Source organism: Echiichthys vipera (genome assembly GCF_963691815.1).
Source record: "Echiichthys vipera genome assembly, chromosome: 9".
Classification (NCBI taxonomy): domain Eukaryota; kingdom Metazoa; phylum Chordata; class Actinopteri; order Perciformes; family Trachinidae; genus Echiichthys; species Echiichthys vipera.
In genome coordinates, this window is record NC_139834.1 from 18,096,711 (window position 1) to 18,118,665 (window position 21,955).

Consider the following 21,955-nt stretch of genomic DNA (forward strand, 5'->3'; position numbering starts at 1 on the left):
CTTTAAAAGAGTTTTTCCATTAATCACTTTCTTTTTGTGTGTGTGTGTTTGGCACAGTCCAGAATATGCACAAAATGGCTTCCTTGATTGTAGCCCCCATCATGAAAAATCATCACAATCATCATCATTACTATTATTTTCATGGCCAATTTAGCCTGCTCTGTAACAGCGAATCATTTCATCGTGTGGCGCGGATCTAACCATATCAGCTGCAAACTCCCAGGGCTGTTTGAGCCGAGACGGTAACACCGCGGCCCAGTTTCCATTTTTCAAGGGGAACACACTTTTATATCAGTTCTGTGACGTTAAAAATGTCACATGCTTGTTGTCAGTGTGCTGGTTAATGATACATAACAAGAAAAACAAGCAGTGGTCTCATGAACAGGCTTTATCAGTGCTGATAACAGGACTTGTGCCGTCTTCAACGTGAAACCTGGAGAGTTCTGACCATTGGCCGGTGTATTGTGGAAATAAACTTATACTGATGTTTGTGAATGCAAAACTCAAAGCTGATATGTGGGCAGCTAATGATTGTATCAGTGTGTGCAATGAGGTGTGCCCACATGATTAACACTTAGTGGGTTGTTTGGGCAAGACAGTGAAAGAACAAAGTGTTTATTGCTCATATGGGCTGCAGCCTGGAGTCAGGAGGCTGGAACCCAGTGACAGTGAAGGAGAGGAATAAATCACAGATACGGAGCTGGTAATTAGTACAGCAGGTGCCCCCACAATTTGAAATGCAGAAATATATAAAGAGTATCCACTTGTCATAGAATCGATTCATTCAGGTGGTAATATATGCTGCAAGCGCCAAAGGGGATCTGATTTACTCATATGTGGGGCTTAAAGAAGAAAGTGTGGCTAAATCTGCTTTATCATGCAGATGAAATGCCGCACAGCCCGGTGTGTGGCACCTCATGGCTCACCCAGACCTTTATTGTGCAAGAATCTATTGATCGGTATGTAAATAAAGTCTCCTGCCACACAGAGAAAAGCTGAAAAGAATATCAACATATCACACAGTGTGATCTAATGCTTAATTCTTGTGTATATTTTCATATATATCATATATTTTCGGCACTGATGCAGATCGGCCCGGGCCATTTTAACCCCTGTTTCCTTACTACCATTGTCTATTAATGAGCGTGATTGAATTAAACAGTAGAAATACGCATTTCATAAACAGTTTCTTCTGCGGTTTTGACGGTGGATCTGTTAGGACAGAAGGAGAGTGGGTGGATGGACGTTACAAAAGAGGAAAAAGCAGGTGAGGGGAAGAAATGAATAAGAGGAAGAAGAGCAAATTAGAGAAGGAAATCTGTGGCACGTTGGTTGTATGAACACTATAGGCGGCTAATGAGGACAGACGGGTCCTCAGTTCAATTTCAAACTCGGTCAAAGGGAACTAATCAAGTGAAAGACATACACACACAAGACAGGTGGGGAAGATGTGATAGTTCTCTCATTACATTTGGATTTTTACACAAAGGGTTTAGGCACCTGTTTGTCAGCTACAGATGCCACCACAATTTCATGTTACCTTCTAATTAATCTACCAACCAGGTTGAATTCACACTTTCAGTGTCTTTAAATCGAAATAAGGTGCTCTGATCATGAAAGAGTGAGAGATGTGTTTCTCTGCCATGCGAGAGATGGCAAGAGAGAGAACTAGAGACAGGCAATATTTTCATATCAAAAAACAGCAGAACAGGAATTTCAGTGCCCATCTCATGTTTTCAACTTTTATTCAAATTTCTTTTTCTTGTTAAAAAGTTGTTTCTTAGTTGAATTGAATAGAAAGTCTTTATTGTCATTGCAAAAATACATCGGACATGTGTACACAAATTAATTTAGGGCCATAGCAACAGATATGCATCAAATTCCTTTGCACCAAATACTTTACATCACAACGGCTTATTTTGCAATGCTTGCTTCTGTGTTTTAAACATTTGAATGGGTTTTGTTCATTTTCACTCAGTATAAAACTCTCATAGCTATTCTTAGAAACACGATTGCTATGTAAGGATCATGTTTGCATTGATTTTTGGCAAAGCAGACTTCAAATCAACCTATTCAACAATATGCAGCATCGACAAATATTAATGCAGATGCATACTGTTTTTCACTGTGGTAGAATACAAGTCCAGATTTTTATAATAATAATAATAATAAAAAAATGAATCAATCAAAAACTCTAATTGTATAGCCTGCATTTGCATATAATCCACAAATCCAAACAGATGAATATGAAGTAAACATAATGTTATTGTATAAGTCTATAAGTCTCTGAGTCCGATTTCACTGGGCATTATATCTGCCTAACTTATCAGATTGGATTATTTTGAATATTTGTCTCGTTTGTCATTTTGATTAAATAACACAGTAGTGATGATCTCATCCCAAAAATGTGTCTATCTGAAGACCCCTTCAATTAAAATCCAGATCTTAACCTGGTTAAAGGAAGAATTCAAAAATGGAGAATGAACCGATGCATGATCCCTTACTTCAAGTTTTCATTCACAATGTGAGAAAAACTTCTCTTTCTTCAAGAGTTCAAGATAACACGGGGTGAGCTGTTGATATACAAATGATCATTTTGAGGGAGAAATACTGTTTTAACATGTTCATACGTGTTTTTTTGTTATGCAAAATACACAGTCACCACTGTGGCGGAGTATTTCTGATTTGGAACTGCAGTGTGATAATGAAAAAAATACAGATTCAGACAGCCAAGTTTATGTATGTCACATAGCTATGGAACCATAGTTATGATAGGGCTTTCCATATCATTAATATAACACTACGGTGAAAGGAGGGTTATCAGAGGATATGCCAGATGTACAATGTAGCTATGAATCGGTCCCTCCAGTCCCAGTTCAATTTTTTCTTTTTTACTTTTTTTTATGTGGAAAAAGCATGCTAAACTTAATATTAATCACAGCAGAGTATTTTTACTTCAAAAATGTATCTGGAAGGAGACTTTAGGGCATTTGGTACTCAACATATTTCAGGATGGTTTAAGAGGATACCGACACAAACAGATAGTGTTTGGATCTTGGCATAGCTGGACCATGACGTAGTTTGTCGAAGGGAATGACCAAAACATGTGTGAACAGCGAGAAAAGAGGGCCAAGATGTTGAAAGATGTGAATGCCCCTATAATATTTTCTTGCACACTTTAAATACCTGTTTCTATCATCCCTGAGGCACTAGTCCTGTGTGCGTGGAAAGAGGTATATAGATTGAAGAAGGAGAGGAAGTGGACATGGAAATGGATGGTTGCACACCGGTTTGCCTCTGGAAGGGAAGGCAAGAGAGGAATCTACTCCATCATTAATCAAAGTGAAAGCCCTAAAGTACAGAGAGGAAGTGACTGTACTGCACTAACTACTAAAAGCAGTGTCTACAGTCTGTCCAGCTTGGAGAGATGGTATAATTTGTGCTTTACGTTAAGTCGATAAGACAGATGGGAAAGCTGTGCTGTGCTTTTGTTATTAAAGAGAAAGCAAAGCAGAATCCATTTTAGAGGCAGGATATGTAAAGGAATATATGAAATTGCATCCAGCACAGCTCTGCGGACATCATTTACCCTCCCTATGTACCCTCAGTTCAAGGAATTTCCTCTAAGGACAGGAAACATCAGTGCCAGCAAATCTGAGCAATGCGTTGGTCTTCTGTAGTGGAGCCATTGAGCAATTTGAGGACAATCCATCTTGATTTCTTGGATGCGCAAGCCATGCAAATGAGACATGAGCATATTTGGAGAAAAAACTTTGTGTCCTTCAGGAATTCAGGAAAACAGAGGCTCATTCAGAATTTATCATAACTACACTTGATGGAGCAAAACCTTACCTCGCACACTTCCCCATATAAGTCTTGACACCACTGCAGAAGGTTCTTCCGACCAGTTATTAATCCTTTTATTTCATCTAATTGAAATTTAGTGATATTAGTTTAGTATTACTGTTACACTGTGGATTAATTTTCACCTCCTACCTAAGTCATTACACCTTATCTTCACAGAGGCGTACTTGAAGAAAGGATTTGACATCAGCAATTTGTCACGTGGGCAAATATACATAATGGGATTATATAGTGGGTATAAAGGGCCGCACCAGCACAAAGAATCCTCTCATGAATTATGCTGTAATTATAGAGAGGGGCACAAGGCTCCTCAGATCCTGACAAAGAGAGGCCTGGAGATGCCTTGATGAAAAAAGGCCTCGTTGTCTAAACTAATTTAAAAAAAGACTTTAAAAGGAAAAATAATAAACAGATAATAAGGGCTAGCTTTGATCCAAAGGAACTTTGGACAGGGCCAATTATCTGAGCAGAATAGAAAAAAAAATCACCAAACCAATTCAGTTTAACCATTTAAAGCTTTGCTGTGGTCGCCGGGTGTGGCAGCGGGGATTCACTCAAACCAAAGATTCGTTGTCTGACTTAAGAGAAATGGTTCTGCTCAGATACTCTTTCACAGCTCTACCTTCATGCTTGGTGGAGAGGTCCAGCTGGCCCAGCTTGTCATGCATTCATCTGGATAAATTCCTCTGGCAAAGCCAGCATGTGACGCTTTTACAATATGTTCAGCTGTGTTATCTCACACACCCAGAAGTGAGTACGCTATTACAAGCAAATTGGCCACCAGGTCTCTGTGGAGTAGTGAGAACAACCTTGTAATGTCTTGTTAGTCTTGTCTTGCACAATACTATACTATAGTTTTCCTTCTATTTTTAGACGTGGAAAATCTCCAAGTACACATTCAGTTTGTATACCTAGCCACTCCTTACCCATTAGTCAAATTAATATATGACACATATGACGACACTCTGTGATAAGTAAAGCAACGCATAGCTCACTTTAGAGGTAGATTTGACCACCTTCTCTTTCATTATCTTATCATCCTCTTTCCACAGCTCTGTTTTTTTACCTTATGTGCGGATTTTTTTCATTTTCTGCCCTTTCTCCGCACTGCCTTCATCACCCTCCTTTCATCTTCCCCTCTTTTTTCCCTCCCAGACTTTCTTCCAGCCTACGTGCAGTTTATTTGACCAAGACTTCCCCAGCATCCCACGACTCTGTTTCTTAAATTGTCATCGCGTTCCTATGAACTTTCTGTTGTTTTGAGCCATTTATTTATAAGCGAAGAAAAATAAGCGTAACGTTTATTGAGATTGAGAAAGAGTGGAAGTGGTGGAAGAGAAAAGAATGGATGTATGAAAGAAGGGGGGGGGGGGAGAAGGAATGTATGGGGGTATGCATGGGACGTGAGCGATTATGTGAGCAGAGGTGAAGGAATAAGAGTGGTGGGATAGAGGGGAAAAGCTGTCAAGTCGACCTTGAGAAAATATGAAAAAGAAAATAAACCATTCTGGACTTGCGTCAAACAGAACAGACAGCTTTGAGATACGGACACACTGAAGACTTATTAAAAAATTGGAGACAGCACCAAAACACAACAATATTTACATGGCAGTATGATTAGAAACAGCCTCTGGCCTTCATTACTTTTGGGCAAATTTCATAAAATTACATAACAAGCTATTTATAGCGTACAATGTTAAAATGTAGCACATGCACCAAAAATGCAATTAATCTTGCATTTCATGTCATTAGTGATGCAGCTTAAATTTTAGGCCCAAGTGTTTGGATTCTCAGTGATGATCAGATAATATTTCTCAGTGGGCAAACTTGGGGTTAGACATGATATGGATAATGTGATGATAGAGAACAAGTGAACTGTTGTTGCTCAAATCTGCACTTGGTAAAATTTAGAAAATAGACAGTCTTATGACCCTGCGCAAGTTTGACTGGTGACTATTTTGCCCAAAGCATCATCTAAACAAATCGGAAATAACTAATATTTTTTGTTATCACACATTAACACTTTGTTTGTCTGTCTTTCAGGAATGGAAAGCATCAGTGTGGAAACAGATTGGGATGGGTTAGCCCTCTCTTCTATGGTCACCACAGGAAGGAACAACTTCTCTTCTTCGGGTTTGCTCGCGTCCGAACTGAACTCCTTCAACAGTTCTCACAGCGGGGGATCCTTCTTCGGGATCTTCCCTGAGAATGGTTCCACCACCACGCCTCACACACTGCCCCAGCCCAAGATGAGGGACCTGGGCCTTGCCCGGGCAGAGATCGCAGTGCTCGGGGTGGTGCTGGCTCTTACCACCCTGGGTAATAGCTTTGTGCTGTGGGTGCTGCTGAGGAGGAGGAAGCACAATGCGCCAATGCATGTGTTCATGGTCAACCTTTGTGTAGCTGACCTGGTGGTGGCCCTCTTTCAGGTCAGTTCATTAGTTACTTGAGAGTATAAGAGTGGGCAAATAAATATGACCCCTGTCTTCTAGTGATTAATTCATTAAATTACAGTTAAATTATAGGACTTTCATCTTACCACAGTATACATATATGTTTATGACCCATGCAATTCAGAAAGCAATTGATATTTCCTTCATTTCTCTGAACTAGCTGCCTTTGTAACTGATTTATACTATTAATGTCATTGATGGCTTACTGCCTCAATTTCTGAGCAATATTATGGCCACAAAATGATTTTTTTTTAATCAAATTAGGTTTGTTGGTGTTATTTTTATTTGCGTTTCTGTCAACAAATCCAATGAAAGGTCTGTTACTAAATATTGTGTAGCTCTTACCCTTAAGCCCACTGGTTCTTGATGTAAATCTTTTAAAACAGCCTACAAACATATAGTTTAGTATCCAGGCAACAAAGCTCCTTCTCCTTCTCTTCAGCAGAAGAACACAATGTAAACAATTTAAAATATCTAGTGAGGGAACATCAAGTAGCCTACAGCCAACACTACTCCTCGTTCCTATTAATACATGCATACATTAATACCTATAATGTGTAAACAAACCACGATGAGAAACATCAAAGAAATGCGAGCCTTGCAGCCACGAGTTAAGGGGATCAAACAACCAGCCCCAGTGAGATCATCTGACACACGCACGCACGCACGCACGCACGCACAGGAGGTTTAAGTTTATGAATAATTAGGGGTGCAGCCTCTTGAGTGACAGCAAGCCTCTGGCCCTCACTTCTCCACACCCGCTGTATTACATCAAGGGGCATGGTCAGTAGTACTATGGCACAGATTGTTGGGGGCATTCAGGATCCTGATTGAGGTGGGCAAAAATGAATTCCTAAAGTGGTTTAGCATGCAAGTGGGGCCTGTGTTTGTGTGTGTGTTTGTGTTTGTGTGTATATATGATATCATAAGGCCTTGAGACAATCAAATGTAAAAAACTATATTTGTGATTGATGAAAGTAGGAAATTAGTCAGTTTTGAACCATATGTAACAAAAAGGTTTTTAAAAAAAGGCTCTGTCACTTAAAACAGCTGGTGCTGTTTTCAGCAAACCTTTCTTAAACTAGAATAAGAAGTGCATTTATCTGGGATTATTTTGAGCTGCCAATTAACACACACAGTGGTCTGGAGAGCTGATATGTGGTGTATGGGCTAAATAAACTATAGTTTCCATGTTCAATAACAATACGTGTTAGTATGATCAATATATTGATGGTTTTGGTCTTTTCATGGGATTTGTTGACGATAAGAGAAATATCTAATATCGAGTAGTGTAGTTTGGGGCCAACCTAGAAAAAAAGCTCCACTATCCTATGAGCCTCTTTTATATACAGTAAGTCACTGCTTACTTTTGAATCTGTGTCCAGGTTCTCCCCCAGCTGATATGGGACATCACAGAGAGGTTTCAGGGGCCTGACTTTCTCTGCCGGTCCATCAAGTACTTGCAGATTGTGGGCATGTTTGCTTCCTCCTACATGATAGTTGCCATGACGGTAGACCGGCACCAGGCCATCTGTTGCCCGTTGCAGGCCTACCGTGGGGGAGCAATGTCCCGCTGGAACACCCCTGTCATGGTGGCCTGGGGCTTGGCGCTGCTTCTCAGCATACCGCAGGTAGGGAAGGATGAACACACACGCAAAACCTTGCACACACACACACACACACACACACACACACACACACACACACACACACACACACACACACACACACACACACACACACACAAACTAAAAAAACACATGGTGAACTAGGAAATGAGAACTCAGCGGGCGCTCACACCCTGATTTCTACAGTAGAAGTCAAGATGTTGGTCTATTTTTAGCCGGACAAGGTCATTGCAGTTCAGCTAATGGAAGAGGAAACTGAGAGTCATGTCCGCGGGTGTGCTGACCACCCTCCTTTTGTTTCGGTCTGTCAGGTGTTCATCTTCTCTCGCTCAGAGGTGGCTCCTGGAGAGTTTGAGTGCTGGGGTCACTTTGCTGAGGTGTGGGGGCTGAAGGCCTACGTCACCTGGATGACAGTGGCCGTCTTCGTCCTGCCAGCCCTCATCATTACCATCTGTCAGGTAATACTGGTTATACTAGCTTACCTCTCAAATCTCTGCACAGCCAACAAAGACCATTGACTAAGATTACATGCTGAAGGTAACATTATCCAATAATGAAGTGTGTGGCATGAATGAAATTCAGTTTTGTTTAATGGAGGGTACATTTGGCAGGCATTGTTCAATAACCCATGGGGAACTGTCCGTGGTTGGTGTTATGTAGCATCCCATGGTGGATAGGGATTCTGGGCTGCTCACCATCAGCCCTGTTGCTCTATTTAGGGAAAGATATTTCCAGGGTCTAGCTATTTCCCCTAATTAACACAGCACTTGGAGAACCACCGCTGAGACGGCTGCTCAGAAAATCTGCCCACTCCGAGAACCTCCCGCCAAGAAGTGGAATGTACCAGATCTCAGCCAAACATAGAATCCCTGACCTTTTTTTTTCATGATCGGATTTCACATCGAGATGCCTTTTTCAACACTCTTTCAGAAGTATGATGTAGTTTCTGCAGAAGGAAGTAATTCAGCATGATTTGAAGCGTTAAAGTGTGCCCTCATAAAGCTGTTTTTAAAAGTCAAAGCTGGCAGAAGAGGGAAAGACATAAACAATTGGCAGCAAAGAACCTTAAAATCAAAGTCAAAATAAACTAAGAATAGCTACAAGTATCAATGTTGTTATTTTATGTCCAAGTATTGTTTTAGTTTCTCAGGAGAGCATGAAGAATCATTTTGCTGCAATAAAATGTTATGGTAGCTTTCCTGATTGTAACAGAGTGGAAGAGTTAGCGCTATAACATTAAAAAAATCTGACATTTTTATGGCTGTTGGTGAAGGCCAACACACTCTCTCTGTTGTTCCAAATTTCCTGTCATTGCTAAAGCCAAAATGCAAACACGACTGTCTGCAAAGAGTTGAATCTGGCACACGCCAGTCATAAAGCATAATCCTCAGGCCCTAAGGTCTTTCAGTGATGGAATGTCGTGCTTCTGTCATATTATAATTCTTGAAAATAATCTTATTTTTCAGATAAGAATCTTCCGAGAGATTCACAATAACATCTACCTGAAGTCAGAGAGAATAGTGAAGAAGGAAATCTTCTTCCGCTTCCACAGCTTTAAGAAGGAGGATGAGAGAGCCAGGGTCGGCGAACGGGAGAGGGGGAGACGGGCATCTGGAGGAGGGGGTAGGGACAGCAGAGGACAGCTCTTAAAGGGTGCGAATAACAACCCTCACAATAACACCCATAACAGCCAAGTGGGAGAGGGTTACGACTATGTACAATCCGCCATCCAGTATAACAGTTGCTGTGGTGAATATGTGACAACATCGCCTACACCGCAGCAAACACTGAACGGCTCAGATTGCCAGGACTCCTACACACCCTACGAGCTGGCCTCAGGCTCACCCCGCTGCTCCCTTGACTACACCCACCCTCCCCCTCCATCCACTCCACCTCCAAGCATCACTAAAGCCATGTCTAAGACAGTGAGGATGACCCTGGTCATCGTGCTGGTCTATACGATCTGCTGGTCACCTTTCTTCATTGTCCAGCTTTGGGCGGCCTGGGACCCCAACCCTCCAGACCAAGGTCAGTCAAACATGCTTTACTGCTTATCCATGATACCTGATTTCAAAGAGTTCTGGTGCAACATTCAGCTGTGTACACAAATAGACATCTGGATGTTACAACCCTTGCCAGTGAAACACTTAAGTTGTTTTTCTCAGGTGGATTTGTCCTCCTTAATCCATTTTATCCATTTAATTGCCCTAAGTAAGCAAACCCTATTTGTTGTACGCTAAAAGCAGCCAAAAACAAAAGCTAAACGATTGGGTCTGGTTTGATTTGATTGTCTTAATACTCGCTCATTATTCCGAGTACACCTTGCTCCAACTCAGATGATAACAGTGAGTGAAGTACAAGATAAAACCATGTCTGTTTTGTCCCATAAACCCCTGGATGACATGGAGCAACTAGTGTGGCCTGTTGTTATGGTTAATAGTATGGATTGGGTGGTTGTCCTCTGATCAGAAGCTAAAGACAAATATCAGCGTCCAGTAAACAACCTGTTTTTATCCCCTGCTGATTTTGCAACACGGCCAGATGTTGACATTTCATCAACAATGATCCGTGCCAGCAGCTTGCACACATAGTTGAAAGGCATAGACACAAAGCAAGGCATGTACACACACACACACACACACACACACACACACACACACACACACACACACACACACACACACACACACACACACACACACACACACACACACACACACACACAGAAGTGCACTTGCATATGCAGAGTATACTCACATGCACATACAAGTGTGCATACATATGAATCAATCCTCACTGGCAGGCAGCCCCTATCCCCATGACACACAATCACAAACACACGGCTGATTATTATCAGCTTTGTATTATAATCAGTCTTTCCTGATCTATTGTCCTCAATTAGCCTTACAGAAAAGCATATTTTAGTTACGTAAAATTATTATTATTACAAGTAAAAAAAATAAAAAACGAAAAAGGAAGTACGCAGGATTTTGTTCCTCTGGGATATTTACAGCTCTTTCCTAAAGGAAATAAAATGAAAAACAATAATCATGAGTGGTTTGCATTCAAACTGAATAGTTGTTGTATATATTCCTGTTTGTTTCAACAGAGAAGAGAACAATGTGAAGTAGCCCACATTGTGAGCATCTGTCCTCAGTTGTATAGGTGGAAATTTACATTTAAATGCTTTTATTTGAATTTGTCCCTGCATTTGCATGTTCACTTGTCTAATAATGTGTGTGTGTGTGTGTATGTGTGTGTGTGTGTGTGCATGCATGCATGTCCTCAGCAGGGGTGGCCTTCACTATCCTAATGCTGCTGGCCAGTCTGAACTCATGTACCAACCCGTGGATCTACACAGCTTTCTCCAGCAGTGTGTCCAGAGAGCTGCAGAACCTGCTGCAGTGTCGGTCACGAACTGGCCGCCGGGGCTCCCTGCCCGACGACTCCACCACCACACACACCTCCACCACCAAAGACAGCATGTACTGAGAGAGACTGATGCGACAGAAACTGACACACAGAGACATGTTTGAAAATACATGCATGGGTGCACACGGGCCTGTTAAAGGACTGCTGTACTGCTGCACACAATTCTGCCGCCATCACCTCCAGCGTCACAGCCTGACAACTGAGCACGCTGACCTCTGCCAGATGTTTCCAACAACAAAGGACAGCTGTACTGTCAACGGGGCCTCAATCTGTAGTCACTGGTCCTTCCTCTCTGCAGAAGGGTGTCATTGAGGATGTCAACACCATTTTATGAGGGCACTGTGGAATATTTAGTGGCTGTCAGTGACATCATCTGCAAAGCAAAATGGCCTTGAACGTGAAGAGATTTTCACCTCAGCTGCAGCTGAGTAGGACCCTTCGCATTGATTCATACGAGAAAGACTCATTCCCCGCTCAGACAGAGCAGGAATGCAAGGGGTGGATCATGGCATTAGTAGCCTCACGGCACGCCTAATGCACAAAGCAGCAGACAAAGCTATGGGTGTAGGTAAAACAAAAGCAGCAGGCTAAGGAAAAAAAGAAAAGAGACACACATACAAACAGCAAGAGAGAGCAAGACTGTTGTTGGACGGAGAACAGACGGGATGACATGGATGTTACAGCTGCCGCAGCAGTCATGAGTAGTTTGTAGTTGAAATCTAATAATGTGAACAGACTTTGTTTAATCAAAGAAAGTGGATTAGAGGTGGAATGCTTGAGGCTGATTTCATAGTCGCTCAGGAGGTTCAAAAGAGGAGGTGATTTGTTAGCAGAACGGACGGAGATTCACTCATGAGGACAGTGCGGAAGTTTCAAGGAGACACTTCCCCACGAGGAACTGAAATACCGTGGATCAATGCAGACAGAAACACACACACACATAAACGCGTGCACGCACACATGCACACGCCCGCGCACACACATTAAGCCTGGAAGAATACAAATGAACAATTCAGGTTTCCGCAACTACCCGGGACACAATTATGTGATTGTGATTTTGTACAAACAGCATATGAGGTACATAAAACTACCTTCCTGTCATGTTCTCCTGATTGTATGAAACAAGAACATGAACATTAAGCCGAACAAGCAAGAAGAAAACAAACAGCATTCCATGCACAGTGATGAACAATGTAAAGTATATTTATTAAAAATGTAAGGCACATGAGATATTATTACATTTTGTTTAAGATAAATGTAAAACATACAATTGTAATGCTCAGATGTGTGTGGGGATATCGAACCAAAGATTTTTTTTTTTAAAGCTTGTCTGTAGAATCCATTCAGGTCTGAAGAGGTTATTACAAAGCTTCAACAGAAAAGACATATGACGTGTTAAGAGAAAATAATGCATGTCATTTGGACTGCATGTCAGTTTAAGAAAAACTTCAACAGTGAAAATACTCCCAGTCAAACCAAGTGCCTGTAATGTCAGTGGGCATTTTCAGTGGGGCCTCCCTCACTGGATTAATCTTTGAATGATGTCAGCCATGTTATTCTTAGACGGAGCTACTAACAGAGCGGGAATCATTGGTTATATCACACCACAAGCCATGTGTTCTTTTTATTTATTGTTACACATACATATGTTCCCGGTACTGCCTTATGTTCATGTACAGTTTTTATATTACATTTCTTTCTGTGTAAAGAGTAATGTATAATGCCCCTCAACTGCATGACAGACCTAAAAAAGTAATGTTATATATATATTTTTTAATTATAAAATTATGATTATATAAGCTACTGTGCATACAGTAGATGTGATGACTCTGTGTGTATAAAATAAGATAAGAATTTAATGGATGTGGTTAAATTATTAATTTCCCATTTGATGTTCCTGTAAATAGTTTAGGTTCTTTTTAATGCCATTGACTCATTTCGATCCTGTTCAGCACACCCTTTTCTCATGATAGAGCGGTGTTGGACAATACTTTGATGCTTTTAAGGTGTCTCAGGAGTACTCGTCTGGGTCGGAGGAGAAGCCTCACCTTTTCCTCTGTGCGGCCAGAGTGTTTGGGTTTGCAGCACGCCACCGTGCATTTGTTCCCCCTAGACACAAGCCCGCACTTTGATTCTCTGCCAGAACAAAAGGCTATGGCAACAACGTCCCGTGTCTCACTTTGTTATATCAGGAAATAGATGAACTTCTCCCAAACCCTCAGGGTGTTCATGTATTTTCCTCTTCCTGCCAGGAAGCTGAGAGGTCAGAGGATGATCTTTTTCAGCAGAAAGGACCAGATCCATCCAGCCTTTCAGATTGATGGGAGGGGCCAAACACATTTTAGTCATGCACTATATTGTCTGGACAGCCATTAGTGAGCATTACAGCTAGTCTAAATAATGAATGCTCTCCAATAAATGGCGCAAACACTCACTAAAATTAGACTCATCATTGCAGAGAATTTCCTGGTGACTATCTTGTTTCTTGAGCATAGAAGATCTGACAGAAGCGATTATCACCCCGACCTCCATCACCCCCCCTAGTCAGAGCATATGATTGATGGTCTATGGGTAGGTCACTGCGTTTGTGTGTGTGTGTGTGTGTGTGTGTGTGTGTGTGTGTGTGTGTGTGTGTGTGTGTGTGTGTGTGTGTGTGTGTGTGTGTGTGTGTGTGTGTGTGTGTGTGTGTGTGTGTGTGTGTATGCTAAATGTCTTGTTGCATATGGTTTGCAAGCTGAAGCAAGGTTGTCTAAACTCAAGGTCACTTTTTTTATTATAGTGGGGCAGAGCTTCCTGCCATGCCTGTGCGATGGGGGTATAAGTGTAATAAATTACTCCCCTGTGTGGCTGTCACAAGGGCAGGAAAATAGGTAAACGTCCCTCTTTGAATCAATTTAGGGTCAGCGGAGAGTGCATCCAATGGCTCTTGAAGAGTGACGGAGGCCCTCAGCCCTGACCAAAGTCGGAATAAATCAGACCTGGAGCCAGAAGCTGTATTACGCTGAGCAATGTGTCTGCATTGCTTAACCCTCCACAGACCTGATGACTTCTGAGGCCGCTCCTGAGCTCATTCCAAGACACCGGGAGGCATATCTGGCCCCAACCAACTTACACAACCAACTCCAGTGTCTGCATTAGCGGAAAGCACTGAAGCATCAGTCTTTATAAACAGAGGAAGCAGGAAAAACGAGCCAGGCAATCATTCCTTTTCAGAACACAGAATTATTTTCTTTATTTCACTTCTCTGTTATTCTCTCCTTCATCTGGATCAAATTTTGTTTTTTTAATACGTTCTGTCTGTCAAAGCAGCTGGGAATTTATTTCGGGAGAAGTTTTTCTCACATAAAAGGTATCTGCATCCAAATATGCCTTTATTTACTGCAACGGTTTGACCGCAGCTGTTTTCATGGTGATTTTAGCTAAATATAACCACACTTTTGGTTCAGCTCTTGCCTCAATAGAAGTATTTATTTATCTTAAAATGGTTTATTCCCATGAGAGCCACAGGGATCAAGGTTAGCTTTTATCCCTTTCACCAACCTTGTTTTCATTACTTAAAGTGTGGCCGTGTTTTACACCTCAACAAAGACCCTGTATTTTCTCATAGTAAAACATGCATGTGGACAGCGTCTGATAAAACAATTTTATGGGAGCTCATTCAACATGCTTTCACAGGATTTGTGCACAAAGAAACAGTTTGTTGTGATGCGTCTGCTCTTGTTTAACCTACAGTATTTCATGGCAACCACACAGATATGAGCAGTGCACGTGAAAAAAGCTTACTACAGGGGTTGACCTTTTAGTGTGAAATGTTTAGGGGATGTCTTATATGATGGAGATAAAGACATTAAGATTGAGATTGAGAGAGTGAGAGAGAGTGAGAGAGAGAGGGGGGGGGGGGGGGCATTTCCCCATATATGGCAGCTTCTTGACTGGCAACTGCATCAACAGGCAAAGAGGATTAGAGGATGCCCAAACAGGACAGGAAGAGGGATATAACAAAGGAGGAAAGCACACAAGCTTGGAACTGACAGTGAGTTTATTCACTCCAAACACAGTCCAACTGTTGTGGTTTAAAGTGGCTGTCCATATGACATGCCTCACTGTACATACACATCCATAAAATCACCGGAACAATAACTGTTATTTTAGTGTAAGGAAGGGGGAAGCCAGCGTGAAAAGATACAGTCTGTTCTCAATTTGTTGACCTTGTTCCTGTTCTACACAAAAGTGTGAAGAACAGAGCAGTAGAAACACGGCAGAGACAGAAAAGTGTGACTTCATGTGAGAAAACGTTTCCACATTGCTGAATCTCACTAAGCCCATCAGTGTCTGCCTCTCGGAGTTGGATGTTTTACACATCTCTGTCAAAGCAGCTTTTGTCTGCCTCACAGCACCCAAACACAAATTCCTCTACAGTAACTCCTGTTTCTCAACTAGGTAATAATGATGAACTACATAATAATGAGCACATGTACCCCTAAAACAAAGTTACTGTCTGTCAGGCTTTGCGTTGGTGAACAAAATTGAAACCATGTGTCGTGTAATCGTATGAAAAATCTTGTGATTCGGATTGTTTACGTAACCTTGTAAATTTGTGTTTGAAACGGGGAAAAAAAACAGATAAACAATTTGTCATTGAAAGAATAAATCGTGACTTCCTGTGAGTGCATTCATTCCCGAAACGTCAACAATCTCAGAATATTTCTTTTGACATCCGCAGTAGTCTGCCCTGACGTGTGGGGGCTGGAGTTAAACACTTTGAACTCCATCACACAACAAAGAGAAGGACGAGTCTCGTGTCAGCATCGACTCGGCTGCCTCATTTGACTTTGTTTGTTTGTTCATTCCATTTATAACCCCTCCGTCCAGCCGTCCCCCACTTCCCACAGCCTAATAGGTGACTCAATGAGGGAGTGCCTGGATTCACTCCAGCTCATGTCTTCTCTGAATTACCAACATTGTGATGTCTCTTGTAGCCTTGCTAAGGTGACAGGAAACAAAAAGAGATGTGCTTACACCACGGGAAGGGGTTTCGAGCTGACAACGCTACAGAAAAGCAGACATATGAGAAACTTCTTGTGTACCCTGTACATTGTGCAGTGTTTACATGTGCAGGTCACGTTACTCATACACAAAGTTTACATCAGTCTCGTGGGAGTCGGTGAGAAGTTGCAGTTGTGCTGCTCTTGTAGCCCGGAAAAAAAAGCAGCACTCCTTGTGCTGTACAGTGTGTGAGAACGCTGATTGGGGCCAACTACAGAAATAGACATGCTAAGTTTAAATCTCTGTAACAAACTAGATCACATAAGCACAAGAGTATAATGTAACAAACTAGAGTGAAGTTGATGTAAAACAGGACAGACTCAAAGTGCATTATGCAACACGCACTACATTAGCACACAACAGCTGATAATGAACCAGTAACACTCACCAGTGTAATCTGTCCATGAGGTAATAGCTGGCTTCACTCTGGATCCAAGAGGCTTTAAAAAAAGCAGCACAGAGGCACCACAGTGTGTTCAACTGGTGGCACTGCATTACAGAAAGTCAGAGGTGGCGAGCGGCTCTAGTTCCTCCTCACTTATCTAACATCTATACCATGTTTGTACAGAGAAAACAGAACAGGCCTTCAGCTGCTGTGTTCGAACAAGCACCTCACCATGACTATCTGAGAATGCCACTAGGAAAGCCATGTCTCTCATCTGCAGACAGAAATAGCTCCCATTTCCACCGAGAGCTCAGCCACGAACTCCAAGCTGGACATGTTTACAGCAACCGGGTTATTTTTCATGTTTTGTTAACTACTATAAATACTTTTGAGTACATGGGGTGCTAGTTTATAATATTACTCAGTATTTTATAGTAGTTGTAATTTTCCGTCTGTACAAAATATATAAATCTCTTTAGAGTGACGACTGAAACTGGAGCTCTTCAGATTTGTATAAAATATCTCATCACTCTAGAGGGTGACAGTTAAATCTGGTAGGAACCGGTTACTGTTTGATCTGGATGAGGTCAGGGATTGTTCATCCAGACCTCACCAATTTACTACTAGCAACCCAAAAAAAACCCATCAGAGTTGACATCTGTTGCTATGGAACAAGAGACGATGAATCTCCAGTCTGTCTTGGAGAAAAAGGAATTTATAGAAGAAGCAGTCTGTCACTGGACCATGGCATGAAGCAACACATTACACTGGGAGAAAAACAAGCCATTTATTTAATTTACTGGAAGAGACATATACACTAGACCCCGTTCAGGTCAGCCAGTGCAGTCACATTATTGACCTCTCCGTTGGTGTTCAGCACATCTGTACAAGTCCCGCTCCAGCCAGTGCGTCCACACAGAAGGACAGAGGATAGTTTGGTCTGAATGTAGCAACATCTTTTGAGCAGGACTGAATACAAGAGGTTTTGTTAATTTGTGTGGTCCAGTTTATCAAAATGTTACAAAATTCCATCCGTATTGACAAGACAAACCTGTGATGAAATTCATCTGGAAAAATTGATAAGACTGAACGCATACAGACACAGTCTGAATTAAAAAAAAGGAAAAGTATACAAAGACTGTTGCTCTTGCTCCTCGGCCCAAAGCAGATCAAGTGACAACATCCTCTTGGCTTGTCACAGCACTGGATGATGGATTGTTGGTTGAGATCCACCAGAATTCAGTCTTTAACGATCCAGTGATAGTGAATCTGTTTATGCTTGGATGGTGCTCTTAGCAGTGAAGGCCATGTAGTAGACCAGGATACCCATGAGGGCAGCCACCACCTCAGTAGACACCCACGGTCCGTTCCACGCACCCTGTGGAGGCGCAAAGAGATTTTTAAATAATTAATTAAATAATTAAAAAAACAAAAAAAGGCTTAGCACAGGTTCAGAGGAAGAGAAGTAAGCAAATGACGGCCAGTTATACACTCCAGTTTCACCTGGTTCTAGAAATATTCAGAGGCAGAAAACAAAACGGGTGACTGCTCAAATTGGGCCTAGTATCAGTCCACAATGACTAACCAGACTCTTTTTAACCTCCGCCAAGGTTTGTTTGTCAGCAGGATGATTGAAAAACTAATGGCCCAAATTTAATGAAACTTGGTGGAACATAGACCAAGGAATGACCAATTCAATTTTGGAGTGGATCGGAATTCACAGAACGGGGAGGGATGACAGGACGATGATGACGTCTATATGACATACCGAAGCTTGTACTCTAGCCCGTTGCTCTACATACGTCGTCTGGTATAATTGATACGATTGGCTATGAGCTACAAACAGACGCATTTAATAGATATTCGTAGCGCCCAATAAACGGCTCTGGGCAATCGTAAACCACGCCTCAAATAAGAGAAAAATTAATGGGTGGTTCCCAGATGCAAATCTTCTTGAGATTTGGTTGCGTTAGCCAGGCTAGAATTCTATAAAAAATACTTGTCTAAATGAAACCTTAATTAATGCCAATGATTCATTTAAAAGGGATTGTGTCCAATTAAATTATATCTTAAAGCTGAAGTCTGTAACTTAATATGAAAAAAATTGTTTTTTTTTCCATATTTGCTGAAACTATATTCTGACACATGAGACAATTTGTGAAAAATAATCATGTTGCTCTACCTCCATCTCTCTGCCTGCTGTTAATGACATCCTCTAGATTCCACCGCACCCTACCAACTACAACCTCTCAGAGCCGAGGAGTCTCTGTGTCAGTGACTGCTCTGAACTGTGAAACTGAGCAGGGCTGATCAAATATGACCATGTTTCTGTTACTGTATTGCCTATTTCTAGCATGCGTTTTCAGAAATATGTTGGTGTACCGCTGTAAAATGAGAATGTTAAACAGTTAAAACAGTACGCAAAATATGATTGTATGTGAGAACTAGGTAATACAGTAACAGAGTCTTGATTCATATTTGATAAGCGCTGCCTAGTTTCACAGTTTGATCAGAGTTCATGAGCAGTCATTTACACAGAGTCAGACTCCTCGGCTCTGACTGCCGCGGTGGAAACTGACAGATACCATTCGAAGCAGACAGCGAGCAGAAGATGAAGGTAGAGCGACATGGCTTTTTCACAGATCTCATTGTGCAGTCATATGATATAGTGACAGTTTCAGCACATTATATTATCTCCTTATACGCTGAGTTTTAGAGCCTTTTTTGACGAAAACAGCTGCCAGCTGATGAGGGCAGCGAGACTGAACCAAAACAGTGAAGTTGTTGACTGTAAATTGTGCATGCATGTGTTCGAACTAAAAGAGACTCACCCTGTGGTCAATGTTGACAGAGAAGAGAGGCTGAATGGCATTTACATCTTCGTTGTTTCTCTGGGCCTGGAACAAAGGAGGTGCACATATATAAATCAAATTAAACAGCCATTCTTCTTTTTGCAACTACAGTGGAGCTCACTGGCAGTAAACTATGAGGTTATGAAATCAAACGCCAACCTTGCGCAGGGCACTGTAGGACTCCTCATCGAAGAATTTGACCTGATATGTTCCAGAGCTGGCCTGTTTGTGAGGAAGACTCCAGGACACCTGAGGGAAGAAATCACTTGTTGTGCAATCGTTTCTTTGATAAACTCAAGGTTTAATGAGAATGTTCATCTGAAGAGATGCAACCCTTGCAGAGTTACTTCATGAGGATAAACTCTCTGCATCATATGTGTTTTTTGTAATGTGGATGACACACAGTTGCACCTCCCTGTTAAGCCCGCAGACCTCAGTATGCTGCGTTTTCTAAAGGACTGCCTGTTTGATATACCAAACTAGATGTCAATACATTTTTTTCAGCTAAATTCTAATAAAACAGAAATCCTTGTTATGGGACCTCAGCACATTACAAAACAGCTGACATCTGCTGGTCACCTGTCACAACATCAAGCCTGCTGAAAGAAGACTTGGTGTCCTGTTTGATAGTAACATAATACTATCATGTTTTAACACCTCAAGGAATATTGCAAAAATAATATTTTTATTTCCCCTTGCCCTCTTGATTATTGAAACAGTCTTTATCTCTCTCTACATATTGTACAGAACTCAGAAGCTCATAGACTTTTAACCAAAACCTTAACCTGTTTTACCTTCTTTACACGGTTTGTTGTAGGATTGTTTCTAAGATTGTGTTGATTAATTTAAAGTCCCTTTCTGACCTGGGTCCAGATTCAATTTTAGACCTTTCAATCCCTTATGAACCTTTGCCTCCAGAGTCCAGGCTGAAACTTGCATACAGAGCTTTTGCAATCAGAGGCTCTTAATCAACCTGCCTGAGGACATACCGCTGTCTTAAGCAAAAATGTACTTTTATCGAAATTCATCCAAGCTGCCTGTTTATTCCAATGGTCTTTTAGTTTATGTCTTTGTGTTTTAATTGTGTTCTGTTTTCATTGTAACGCACTTTGTAACTGTGTTTTGAAAGATGCTATATAAAATAGCTAAATAAAGCTAGTTATCAATAAAGTTATTTTTTGGTTTGGGAAAGAGGTTCAAGGTGGTCTGGAATAAGCGTAAGAGGTCCGTGGCCTGCGATTAGACAACACTCATTGCTCTACAAATTGTGACTAGATGATCAGCCTTCTTCAGGGTCAGTATCTTATATTGTGTGAACAAGTACTTAAAAAATAAATCCCTAACAAATCAGAAACATGTGAACATGAGTGCTACAACCATACCTGGTACTTGCCCACATCCTGGCCTCTGGTCACAGGGAACTGTCTTCCATTGACATCAGCATACAGAGTCACACTCTGGAGGACAGAAATGATCCTCAGTGAATCAGTAATAACATCAATATTATAACCACACTGTCTGTTTGAAGTCTTTGGAGGGGGGCTGTTACCTGTGCTCCGTTGGCACAGGCCAGGCTGAGTTCAACGATGAAGACAGATTCAGAGGAGATGACGGCGTCAGAGGTGGTGTAGGCCGACGGGGTGATGGCTGGGTCTGTGCAGCTCTCTCCTGTCAGCACACAGCAGCAGTGGAGGTTAGTTTAAAGCCTGGACACTAATTAATCATCTGCACACTATTCATTGTTAACACACATTTATCATAGGCTTGCATCCCCACTAAATTAGAGGACTAACGGAAGAAGTTTGATGGCTAAGGATGGTTAGCATTACAGGCTAATTAACCGGTAAATGTCTCCGACCGGCCCCTCGCTCACGTACCGGAGCAGGCGACCACCAGCACAGCGAGGAAGGCGGCTATCCGAATCATCTTGTTGTCCGAGAGGTTGTGTGGGAAGGTTTTGTGTTGTTCCTGGGCTCCAGCTGCTGAACCGTACTGTTCCTCTCACACTGACTGAAGGAAAGAAAGTCCACCTCAGCTCACCGCCGCGACACCTCTGCGCATGCGCTGCAATGACGTGGACTTGTTTCGCTGCAGAGCATTCTGGGAAATCACTCTGTTGACACGTCATCTATAGTCAAAACAGAGGACAGCCTTTTATCAAAAAGAAAATGGGAGGCCTCCAATTTATATTACAATGTTTATTTATATGGAACAATGAATTCATACCCAGAAAGAATAATTCCTTATATCTACAACACTGGGTGCATAGGAATATATGGTTTCTTGCAGACTTAC

General features: G+C 41.7%; 2 protein-coding genes across 3 annotated transcripts in view; one reads left to right on the plus strand and one right to left on the minus strand.

Annotated features, from left to right (window-relative positions):
• Positions 1–13,173, plus strand: part of avpr2aa (arginine vasopressin receptor 2a, duplicate a) — a 15,061-nt gene extending 1,888 nt beyond the window's left edge. Inside the window, exons 3-7 of one of the 2 annotated variants that reach the window (XM_083920806.1) lie at positions 5,908–6,293; positions 7,703–7,948; positions 8,257–8,403; positions 9,412–9,973; positions 11,235–13,173. In XM_083920806.1, the coding sequence (XP_083776932.1) occupies positions 5,910–6,293; positions 7,703–7,948; positions 8,257–8,403; positions 9,412–9,973; positions 11,235–11,437 (1,542 nt within the window). In that variant the 5' untranslated portion in view covers positions 5,908–5,909 and the 3' untranslated portion in view covers positions 11,438–13,173. The remainder of the gene's footprint in view (positions 1–5,907; positions 6,294–7,702; positions 7,949–8,256; positions 8,404–9,411; positions 9,974–11,234) is intronic. The other variant, XM_083920807.1, reaches the window with a different exon arrangement.
• Positions 13,174–17,581: 4,408 nt separating this feature from the next.
• ssr4 (signal sequence receptor, delta) lies at positions 17,582–21,701 on the minus strand. Its single transcript, XM_083919687.1, has 6 exons — positions 21,538–21,701; positions 21,210–21,328; positions 21,043–21,117; positions 19,820–19,909; positions 19,640–19,705; positions 17,582–18,186 (listed from the first exon to the last, which is right to left on the minus strand). Exons 1-6 carry the CDS (start codon positions 21,584–21,586, stop codon positions 18,082–18,084), a joined length of 504 nt encoding a protein of 167 aa, XP_083775813.1. The 5' UTR covers positions 21,587–21,701; the 3' UTR covers positions 17,582–18,081.
• Between the last annotated feature and the right edge of the window lie 254 nt (positions 21,702–21,955).